We start from the raw sequence: 12,406 nt of genomic DNA on the forward strand, positions 1-12,406 counted from the left end.
TGGAACCAACTGTGAACGTGAATGGATAACACATAGGAACTGAAATTGTATTATCCTAACATATTTTAACGTATTATATTATTTTGTGTAGCAAACAAGTTCATCTCAAATACATGTTAATCTGCCTATATTATAATGAAATAACGACAATGAAATTTCCCTTTCATACAACTATTGATAGACATTTCCGAACTCGCTCGATAGTTTCGTATGTCAGATATTCTTCTGCTAGATTGCTGTCAAAGGCGAATAAGCGAGATATGGAGATGTTATTAGAAAACAAGAGCACAAGCTGTTTGTTGCTTGTGACTTCATCATCTAAGCAGTGCATGTAATCTTACTTAGCACATTATGTAAACCAGCTGACATGCAGAGTTCTAATCCTCTTAACGTTTAGGTATATCACCTTACTGGATAGCAGTCACAAGACTGGTGGTCATGCAAGGTGGGACGTATCTGTATATATCGACAACCGAATAATATTGAGAAGTGTTATATAAAATAGTAGTATTGTCAAATTAAGTTGAATAAACAAAGTAATTTTAATTTTACGTAGTGTCAAGGTAATAAACAGTCTGAAAATACGGTAATGCGTATAATACAACTTGTTTCATTTGACTGATGTGGAAAACCTTTGAAATGAAGTACTGGTAGTTTGTTTACTCTTTACGTAAAAGACACGCAGTATGTTTTATCAGTCTCCAGAAATCGTCGCTCAACAACGAGCCACAGCGAGATGGAAGGAGTGGATTCCTTTAATATCACAGCAGGTGAGGAAAGCGTGTTGGGTTAATATTTCCTATACAATGCATATTATATTCGTGTGTATGTACTCGGAACTAATATTTGTTGTTACTGTTATTTTAGCTTCGCCTTCGTAATTTAATTCAAATCATAGCATACAATGTTTGTGTAAATGAGAAAAACAATCCAGGAAAATGTCAAGATATGAAGACCAAGAAATCCAAATCAGAAATGTTGAAGGCCTCATTTTACTACACTCTTCATCTTACCACAATGTCAGCCCCTTTCTATACAAGCGAGAAACTAGAAAGCGACAACCCTAAATGGGCAGAGATTGAAGTAGGAGATTTGACATGCCATGTAAATGCAGCAGTAAACGGTATGTACCTAATCATTTATGTAATACTTGTTACGGAAATGAGAATATTAATAATATTCTTGTATTCTAGAATACAGTAGTCATTTTATGTCTGCGAATATTTTATAAAAACAATATTGAAAGCAAACGATAAATATATATTACTTCAATTGTTCTTACAGTTCTCCGTGGTGTCAACAAGCATTAGCCAAAGCCGAGGTTGATTGTCGGAAACTTTAAATTCTGGTCTGTAGCAAAGCTGTTTTTGTCGGAAGCTCTTTAACTCTGAGCAAAGATAGCAAAAGCATTCTTGCTTGTACCTCAGTGGTAGCCCTGTCTGAGGAAGATCTTATGTTACTATTTGTAGAAATCATACACAGATGCAAGGAACAAGCGCGTTAGGGCTTATCCAATTAATGAGAATCGTTTCTCTTCACTTCGTCGTAATGTCCACGTTTCTGCCCCTGCCACACTCCGCACAAAGCACTTCACTAGTCTCCTACTTAGACCTTTTCCAGAGGTTCGCAGAAGATTCTCCTTTTCTCATAAAAGCTTCCTTTGCCATTGCTATCCTTCTTTCAATTTTCTGGCAGCAGCTCATGTTACAATTTATAGTAGGTACACCCCAAGTATTTTGAAGCTATGCGAAAGAACAGGAGTAAAAGAATACATTTTTCCTCCCCTTTTGACTGAAAAAATAGATATGTGTACTCAAAGTCCCGTTACCATTACAATTATTTTTTAATTGGTTTATTTTACGATGCTTTATCAACTGCAATAATTATTTAGCAACTCAGTGAAATGAAGGTGAAAATGCCAGCGAAATGAATCCAGGGTCCAGCAGCAAAAGTTACCCAGCATTTCATTTGTTCTTAATGGGTTGAAGGAAAACCCCGATAAAAATCTCAACCAGGTAACTTGTCCCAACCAGGATTTGAACTCGCATCTTCTCGTTTCATAGTCAGACATGTTAAAGTTTCTCATAACTCTGAAACCGCATGACATAGAACAGTTCGATTTTCTGCAAAATTTTGTACAATTCATACAGGTTTGTTTACATTTGATGCACCTTCAACACGTGCCTCTCTGGTTGGTCTCAGAATGTCGAGGTGTTATTCCATTTCTTTCCATGAAAGCTGCAGCATATCAACATCAAGAGTTTGCATAGCTTCAATTATCCTTCTGTGAAGAGTGTGACACACAATTCTTGACGTACCCCAAAGAAAAAAATCCTTGGGTGTGATATCAGGAGAGCGTGGAGGCCAGACAATTGGTCCTCCATGGCCTATCCATCTCCCAGCCTCATACCCGAACATTATAGTGGTTGATGATAAATAAGCTACTGGTACATAAGAATATTGCCTTGACATCCTGAAGGAAACCAGAGGGGCACTGGATATAAACAAATCTTTGGAAGTTGTAGAACATTTTGCAAAAAACCGCATGTAAAATTTCTACCTTGGGTCTAGGAGAGATGGCGGTGCACAACTTCTAATCACTAAATTGTGCACTAATATGCCTGGGTTAAATCCAAAATCTCTCTGCAGTGCATATGAAGAGGAGGCATATGTTACTGTTGATAATGATTCGTCCGTCAGATGGGGATGTTAAGCCTAACGGTCCCCTTGGTGCTATTCGACAGGAGTAGGCTATGTGCCAGCATCGGGTTTCCCCTTCCTCACCATCATCATTCTCACCCATTCCCTACACTACACATACACTCACCCTAGTACATGACATAATTCTTACAGATACACATCATGCATAACGTGGTGTGCCAAAGTGATGTGCAACTTGAAATGGGTCACAGTCCTGCCATCTATCCGCAGTATGCGGAACCCGAATCAGTGAAGTGGGTAGGCATTAGACACACACGCACACATCTCATTTTTACTCAACTTTTCACAAAATTCTTCACATGGTAAATTGAAGTTTGTTTTGAAAGAAAGAATAACTTTAACAGTATGTACTTTCACTTTTTCTTTGTGGATACTCCATCTGTCTGGGGAATTTTTTTGACCAGAGGGTGTGAGTTCCCAGGAAATTGGAGACTTCTGATTATTCTATTTTTAATGTTTTTGCATTATAGTAACAAAAGTTCTAGTCATTTATTCATGGTGCTTGTAGGTCTGTGGCTATTTTAATCATGTAGAAGCGAACTTTCATATTGATCATGGAAAGATGCATACCAAAAAAAAAAAAAAAAAAAAAGATTGTATGAGGACAAAGCTGTCAATGATGTTGAAAGTAATGTCAGTACCATAGTTATACAATCAACATTATTGATCGTGTGAAGTCTGGTTTTCAGAGACAATAAATACATACATACATATTGTCAGACCATCGGATCTATGCCCCTTCAGCGCTGTCGTCATTCTTGGAAAAGTTAACGCCTCTACTCACCCCATTCTACCCGTTTCTCTCCCACTACGTCAAACAGCAGGCCACGAACCTTGCCGAATAGGGATGTTGCCAAACTTCCGTCAAACAGTGTCATGTCTCTTGAATATTGCTTATAATACTGTAAGGTTAATTATTACTTATTCATAATTTAATTTAAGTAGGTCTAATGACGCTGATTGACTTATGCAAAATGCTATTACTTGCTTAATAATATTTCTTTCACCACTCCGTGCTGCAGTATTCATGTTGAGTTGACAACACTGGACTGCAAGTGCAAATAAACTGTCCCACAAGAAGGCTCAAAATTGTGAGTAGTGGGGGAGAGAAAGAGAGAGGGATAGAAAAGAGAGAAATAGGAATACAGGGGGAGAAATGAATTGCCGAGGCTGAAAAGGAATTAAGGTTCAGTTCGCATATCTTACGGGGGCACAGATCCGATGGTCGGACTATACATACATACATACATACATACATACGCCTACATAAAACATTAAGAGAGACATACACCAGAACACAGTATTATAATGTGGTTTTCTAAATGTGGTTGAAACTTGTTTCTGTTATTTGAAATTGATATAATGTGAGAGAATTGGGACTGTAACATAACAAAATCTAGTAGTGTGATAGGCAGTTTTATTCCAGTTCACTCTCATTTTTTCCACCTTTGCTAGACGAACTCTGAGGGTTGTTCCCTTAGCAGCAACGAATTGTGACATTTGTTTTCGGCTTTGCTTATTTAATTTCGAAAGAATTTTTATGTCTTCTTCATGTTCGATAGTCCTTGAGGGTTGTTCAAGAATAAATTAAATTTACCTCATTCTATTAGCCCTATTCTTGGCTTTGTTACATAATATCTTCCTGCAAAGGTCGGAGCTGTGAGAGATTTGTGGCAGTTGGAGAAATTAGTTTTCTCAGAGTGTTCGTTTCTCTTGTACCTTATTTATGCTATTGCTCTGTCATATTGTTATTAATAAACTCAGTACTGGTACCCCAATAATACTTACTCTTTATTATTCACTTTTCTGATACAATAATGTATGCATTGGTTTCGTTACTGTCCTTAAAAATTAAAGAAGTAAAATTAATTACGGTGTAATTAATGTCACAGAGAACAGGACTAATTACAATTAATATTGGAGGACTAAAGCTAATTCTGTTTACGTTAAAACTGTAATATTTAATTTAATATATAACTAAGATAGTTCAATAATAATAGTTATAACAATAATAATAATAATAATAATAATAATGACAACTACAACAATCATGATGATGATGTTCTGAATGGCCGCCATGATAGTTCAGTGACTAGAGTGCTGAACTTAAAATCCTGTGGACCCAGGTTCGATCCCTGGTGTACCACTGATTTATAGCTTCTGTTGGGGAAGCTCGTGGTCCAGATACTTTATTATTTTTTTAAGTTGGTTATTTAACGACGCTGTATCAACTACTAGGTTATTTAGCGTCGATGAGATTGGAGATAGCGAGATGGTATTTGGCGAGATGAGGCAGAGGATTCGCAATAGATTACCTGACATTCACCTTACGGTTGGGAAAAACCTCGGAAAAATCCTACCAGGTAATCAGCCCAAGCGGGGATCGAACCCGCGCCCAAATGCACTTTAGACCGGCAGGCAAGCGCTTTAACCGACTGAGCCACACCGGTGGCCGATACTTTATTATTAACCTTTCTGATACAATAATGTATACATTGGTGTCGGTACTGTCCTTAAAAATTAAAGACACTAAAATATGATTGAAATGTTTATTTCTGCTTAAAAAGTTGCCGCTACACCATTACCAGTGCATACAGCCATAAAGAAGCTCCAGTTTCCAGTATCCGTGAGCTATTCCATGTCCTCTCAAGTCATGAGAGTCCATCGTGAAGAGCAAAAGATGTGCATTTTTCAACGAGTTTGTAGTGAATGAAATAAATAGAAAAACATAGTCTAAGTATCTTAACGAAAAATGCAAAAATAAGTACAATAAGCTATTAATATATAAATCACCCCTAAGTTTGTGCACATGTCATATTATTTGTCAATAATAGAAACAAAATGTTCTATCAAACATGTGATTGCAGGCATTGTTGTGCGACTGTGGCTACACCGGGAAGGGGAGCAGGACCACGTGATAACAGTGTGGGGCGTATACTTCAGTGGCTTGGTGTACCTCGGCCCCAAGCTGCTATTCGACCCAGCTGTCCTCAAGCTCAACACAATTGTGTTCCACATGCATGGGGGCTACTTCACAGCGTCTGAGTGCTTGAAGGAAGCTGCTCCCCCCAAAATCAGGAACACCTCTGTAGTAGTGAGTGCTGCAGATGCGCGGCCTAGCTACAATGTCAACCTTCTACTCAGGTATCGTTCATTATCCGAACGTTTTTTAAGAACATAACTTCATTACTGCGAATTTCTGTAACACACTGTATAATTTCCGACTACTCCAAATGGTAGACTTTGGTCAACCCTGTAATGTAAATACGAAACTATTCTTAGATACATTAAAATATGTTAGTTATTGGAGTATCCCAAAGTTTATGGTACACCCTGTATATTTATTCATTTATTTATGGCTGTTCCATCACCCATATGTTTTAGGCTCCACACAATTCAACAGGCTATCAAGAAACAAATGCTAGCAGCACAGAATCTTCGAGAAAAGATTTCTGTTGGAGGTTTCACAGCAAATGAGTCACGGGAGAATGCTGTGTTGCGTCGCCTACTCAACAAGAGTCGCCCCAAAGCTCCTGAACGACAGGAAATGATGCGCGTCAGGAAACAAGTGGAGCTGGTGCGCTTCAGGGTGTCCATGTTGAGCTACGAGAAGTCGAGGAAGCAGACTGAGCTGCAGCGACTGGAGAAGACGAAGTCAGTTCTGTTGGAGAACAATCACGAGAGAGGTACAGTTGCTTCTGTGAGGTGTGGTTAAGCTTCGGCCTGTTCCTGATTGTAATTGCGAAACAGATGTCGTCAACTGTCTACCATAATTACGGTTCGTTTATTCTGGCGTTCATACTCCTTAGATTGTCTATTTTGTGTCTGTTGGTTTTTTACACCATGATCAAAATAAACTAAAAGAGAAAAAATATTTTGGCATTATTTGCATGTATAATTGTCAAAGAACTTTCTCTAATGGGAAGAACAAATCATGTTTATAGTATTTAAAGGTAACAAATGTTAAGTTCAGAAGAATACTTTTGGATATTCCACCATGTGCCAGGATATCATTTTTTTATCTTTTTTTTTTTATCCAATGCCACCAGGTTGTCTTTCGACATTTCTGGTCTCCTGGCCGTGGCTTAATTGTAACCCACTTCTGAGGTTGGGGCGCCTGGAAGGCGGAGTTACATTACCCCAATGGTGTGATAGGATGATTATGATAATGTGGTGCCAGGAGAGGTCTTAAATCTAAACTTAACCTAAATTCCAGACCATGGACGAACACAGGAATAATCCCCTTTAAGGAAAAATTCCTGTGCTCTAACCGAGAATCGAACTCGGGACCTCATGAACTATAGACAGAAGCTCTGACCACTAGACCATGAGACTGGTCATTTTTTTTTATCTAGTTTGACTAATAAACCAGTTTTTCAGAATGTTTGAAGTAGAAATTGGCTGTAATGGGAAACATGCATGCATGGAATAAAAAAATATTCAAATCTAAATATGTATTTTTTTTTAAGTTGAAGGGAGGGGTTTCAAATCTGGTAACACCCCCTTGCGTACACCCTTGCCCTTTAGTAATAGAAATTTATGGAAATAATGCCGTTGAATAGGACCAACTCAAGTGAGAAAATGGTTAGTGGACTGTGAAGTACAAAATGCATCCTAAGTACGTATGATAAGAACAATGTTTGCTTGACTTACATGTCGATAGCACAGTTTGTATGCAAAGAGCCATTAAGATGAAAATGGTGCTTAATTTGTATAATATTCTATTTTTGGTTTTCTCAACTTGTTACAGGTTTAAAGCTGATGGACAGGTACCAGAATTTACATAAAGATATGGAACACCTGAAGGAATGGAAAAAGAACTTTGTAGACATGCGAGAGGCTTTCTTACATACCAATGCCCAGCTGACATTTCGTCGAAAACAATTGATATCAGAACTCAACCTCATCTACCCAATTGTGCAAGTATGTAACAACAATTTCCATGTGTTATTCTATCTATCATATGACAGAATAGATAAGATAAACAATGTGTCACAATGGACCTACCTATCATAAAAAGGAAATGAGGAACATTCATTAAATGTATTTTCCATCTAAGGTAGTTTGCTGTTGTGGGAAATGTGATATAATCTTATGGTACCGGTACATATTTAGAGGTGTGAAATTATAGCATTTTACACTTCACAATACACTTAAAACTTGTCTGTCATTTTCGTGTTTTTTTTCTTAAGTTAATACAGATAAATAAAGTGATTTTACATAGTAATACATAATTGTTCTGTGTTCCCAGGCAGAAGACAAGTTCACTATCTGTGGTGTGCATCTTCCTAATTCTGAGGACTTTCCGGGTAACGATGAGGTTATGATCTCAGTTGCTTTAGGATTTGCAGCTCATCTTGTGCAGATGATTTCAGTTTTCCTACAGTTACCACTTCGATACCCAATAATTCACTTTGGATCCCGCAGCAAGATTGTGGACTACGTGGCAGAGAAGATACCTGATAAAGACAGGGAGTAAGTGTCAGGTCTGTGTTCCTGCGCACGTGTTTCTTCAGATTTCCTCTTCTCTCACCGTCTGTTGTTATATTCCAGGTTTCCATTGTTTTTTCGCGGTAAAGATAAGCTTGAGTTCAACTATGGTGTGTATCTGCTCAACAAGAACATAGCTCAGTTGCGCTGGTACTTCAATCTTCCCACCCAGGATCTCCGAGCCACACTACCAAATCTTTCTGCACTTCTGCACTTTAGGCCTGGTCCCAATATGTAAGTCAGTATTTGTAATGAAGTACAGTTTTATACAGTATAACAGTCGCCATGTGGTGCGAAATTTTTTTACATAGACCTGTGTCTTTGTATTTGGCACGGTTGGTCGCCAATATGTCCAAAAAAGTGTTACAGTTGAATTATTGATACCTTTTGAACAAATAACATAACCAAATGAAAAGTTTACCATCGTGTAGACAAAGGAGTCCAGGAACAGTAAATATTCGCACGAAATCGGTTGAACTCTCAAGGCTGGCGAGATGGGTGGGGCGAATCATGCCTCGAAAACTTTATTTCGGAGGCCATTTTATGCTCATAATTCCATGAAATCTGAACCAATTCAGACGTTTGAAGTGTAGATCGATTGAGCACAATGAGATTGATTAAATAGACGGAAAAAAATTCGGAGTAAATTGGACCCTCAACTTTCAAAAAGCAAATTTGATAACACAATCTCAAGGGAAAAAATGGAACTCTCTGCATCATAATCCACAGTTGATTCCCAATTTACCACGCAAATCGTCTGTAGCTGCATTTAGATTGGCAACAGGCCATGACTGTTTGGCCAAGCATCTGCATAGAATTGGATTATATCAGTCCCCTAACTGTCCATTGTACAACTCAAATCAAGAAATGGATTCGGAACATCTCAAAATCTGTGCGTCAGTGGCTAACCATGACAATATCTTTGAAAAATATTGGAGTGTAAGAGGTCAAATGACTTTATTGTCAAATGCCTGGCATTAGAAAACAACAACAATTATTTTCAAAAAGTAGTCTTGAAAATTTGTGAACTTTCAAAATGCCGAAATTCAAACATTGAGAGAATGCAAACGTGTAAATGATCACAACAGGACAAAAGGGCATCCCAAGACCTAAGATCACCACTGCAGAGTACAAGAGATAAGAGACAGCAAACAACAGCTGCACAACTGTGGCTGTACAACAGCGAGACGTGTCACTGCAGCTGTCTACAAACAGTGAATCCGGGTGCTGTACAACACCAGACGGGGCAAGATGGTCACCAGGTCCCAGTGATGGCCATGCAGACTGTACATTCTGTAAACGCCATTCCACTAGCCAGCCGAAATTGTATAGGGGTCACATACATTGCTCAGAGCACTGACAAAGCATTAATGTTAACTCTGTCAACCATACATTCAAACATTTCTTTTATCAGTTTTGCCCAGAACCATCCTCACTGACAGATATAGTTCTACATCCATAAACTGTCTAACTCACTGCATTAGTGAGTCACTGCTGGTTTTTCTTTTTTAATATTTTTGTACCATGCCATAGCTGTAGAGACATCCAACGTTTCGGAGCTGCATATTAAGCAAAAATAATTTTGTTGTGCAATGTGCCTTTGACCTGTCAGCTGCTGTCTATTCTTTATTTTCTAGTTTAACATATTATTGTGACTGTGACCTTTCTGATCACAAGACAACCGTTTGTAGCTCTTGGTAACAGACCCAACAGATAAGTTCTTCTTTTCCTGATATGTAGTCAATGCGAAATTCCAAAAAGCTGGATGTGTCTAAAAATCTCGCACCATATTCCAACACCTTGAAAGCTTCAAATCATACTTAATCATGTTAATGACTTTATCCATTTTCCAGGCTGGAGACTCACCACCGAACGCTGTCTGGCTCATCCCTTGATCTGCGCAGTTCTTCGCAAAATGCAAGTCCAGTTGGGAGTCTTCAAGCAGGAATTCTCCGCAGGCAGCCATTGGCAGCTTCCAACCGGCTCTTTGAGAAGGGTCACAGAGTCAGCAAGTCGATGGGCAACTCAGAGCTGGCCTTTCAGATGAAGGTCAGCGATCCGGAGGTCCAATCTGCTAAGGACTTTGCAGTGACTGGTGGAACAACAAATCTCAGCTACTCACTAGACAAAGGATTAGACGAATACGAGGAAATCAAGAAAGCAGAAGACCCTCTGAGACCTGCGGCAGCTACCATCATGAAGCAGCAGAGAGTTTCTGGTAACCTGTCTCACGTAGGGTCAGAACCGATACTCACTCGAAATCTGCGGGACAGGTTGGTGGTGCAAAGGGACCATGACACCATCAGTTCGGGTGATGAAGCCCAGAAGCATTTTCTGCAGAACTGGCAAGCTCATGGACCTGCTCCAATCTGTTCTGATGACGACTTGGACGTACTCCACAATGCAGAGCACAGCCATGCTGTTCAGGTGACGGAGACCGAAAACTGTAGCAAGGACTGTGTAGAACCAGATGTGGCGCAGACTGACAATGGAAACAGGCTAACGGGGCAGGCGGAGTCAAACGAAAATGGAAAGTCACAACCTTCTGTCTGTGAAGAGAAGATGCACAACAGTGGGGTTGAAAGTGCTTCAAGTCTTGGTGACGAATGGGGTGTGCAGTCTTCTGTTGAAGAACACCACGTAAATTCACTGCGTAGCTCTACGCTGCATGACAATATGAAACAGTATCCTTTGACTATTAATTCACATGCGAACTTAAAAAATGGTAATGATGTTGAATCGGAGGGAGATGGTGTGTTTCTAGAGAGGAATGGTGCAGATACTCAGCTGGAAAGGGAGGGTTGTTTCGAGACAGTGGGGATGAAACGACTATCAAGTAAGGAAAATAGTGAGCTCGAGAAGTTGGCAGGCCTGGGTGATATGCTCGAGAGCTCTATGGTGGACAGTGTTCTGACAAGGAGAACAGAGGCATTGGCCCAAAGGACAGCAAGTTTCAATCTGGTGAGGACAAGACACGGCAGTTGTCTGGAAGATAACCCATCGTGATGCAGAACTTTATTGTTTTGAAGGGACCAATATGTGATTTGACCTGTAACTGGTTCAGGGGTCCAGATCAAAACAAATAAAGTGATGATAAATATGCAATGACTTATTATTTATCTTTTTAATTTTGAAGTTTCTGTTATGTTATCTGAAATTCACTGTCAAAAAAAGCCTTATTCTACACATTAAAAAATATTATTATTCAAAGGTGAATGAAACATTTATACAGGGTGTAAAGAGGAAAGGGATACAGACTTAGATTATAGATATTCGTCAAAATAAGTAAAACGCTTCTTAGAAACACACACTTACACACCTACAAGTTTATTGCTGTAGCAAGTGCTGTGTATGGGTCTGGTGGTTTCTACAGTGTTCACCCCTCACAAGTTTGTTTGAGAATTTTTGGTTACTCGCGAATCTTCTGAAAAACATAGACAGTTTGTTGATGTAACGTCTCTAAATCATTGAACGGCCTTGAATGCTAAATGGTGTTCTCTGACCTTAGCATTGTGAACATATTAAAATGATACATTTATTTTTATGTTTTACATTCGCTTTCGATGTATTGTTCCTTTATCCTACAACTTCGACAAGTGAAAATTTATGTAAAACTTATGACATTGTTTTTTTAAACCTGTTTATCATTTATTTACTTGTTTTGGTGAATAATATCCACTGTCAAGTCTGTACTTTTTTTTTCTTTACACTGAAAAAGTTACCGGTATTGTTGGGCTAGCCAGATGTGGTAATAGAGAAGTATCCCTTCCATTGTTTTTCTTTTTATCTTCATGTTCTGAACAGTTTTGTGAATCACATTCCAGATCTCATGTTGTGTAAGCTGCAAGACTGCTCCACATAACCAAGTGATTGTAATAATGATTCTGTCCAATTGGCTGTCTTAAGAAAAATGTTTTTCATTGTCAATTTATCAACAGTAATCCCACTAGAGGTTTTGATTTATCTAGAGAGAATCAAAACTCGAGTGGGATTTAATTGACTATTACACGATTAGAAGAAAGTATATAAAGATTAGAAGTAACGGAGTACTCCAATACAATAAAATATTAATTGACTTACGAAAATACAACTGCCTTCAAATGTATTATTTTACCATCTCAACATTACAAATATTACGCTAGATGCATGTGGTGTGTTATGGTCGTTGTTTACGGTTATGATAATGTGATGTTAT

At 38.7% G+C, this 12,406-nt stretch overlaps 1 protein-coding gene across 1 annotated transcript; it reads left to right on the forward strand.

Annotated features, from left to right (window-relative positions):
- The first annotated feature begins 168 nt into the window (after nucleotides 1-168).
- Uvrag (UV-resistance associated gene) lies at nucleotides 169-11,311 on the forward strand. The gene is made up of 8 exons (XM_069842408.1): nucleotides 169-770; nucleotides 868-1,123; nucleotides 5,589-5,865; nucleotides 6,106-6,407; nucleotides 7,472-7,644; nucleotides 7,973-8,196; nucleotides 8,275-8,445; nucleotides 10,065-11,311. The coding sequence occupies exons 1-8, from the start codon at nucleotides 687-689 to the stop codon at nucleotides 11,215-11,217; spliced, it is 2,640 nt and encodes an 879-aa protein (XP_069698509.1). The 5' UTR covers nucleotides 169-686; the 3' UTR covers nucleotides 11,218-11,311.
- The last annotated feature ends 1,095 nt before the right edge of the window (nucleotides 11,312-12,406 follow it).

This window comes from Periplaneta americana, chromosome 12 (genome assembly GCF_040183065.1).
Source record: "Periplaneta americana isolate PAMFEO1 chromosome 12, P.americana_PAMFEO1_priV1, whole genome shotgun sequence".
NCBI lineage: Eukaryota > Metazoa > Arthropoda > Insecta > Blattodea > Blattidae > Periplaneta > Periplaneta americana.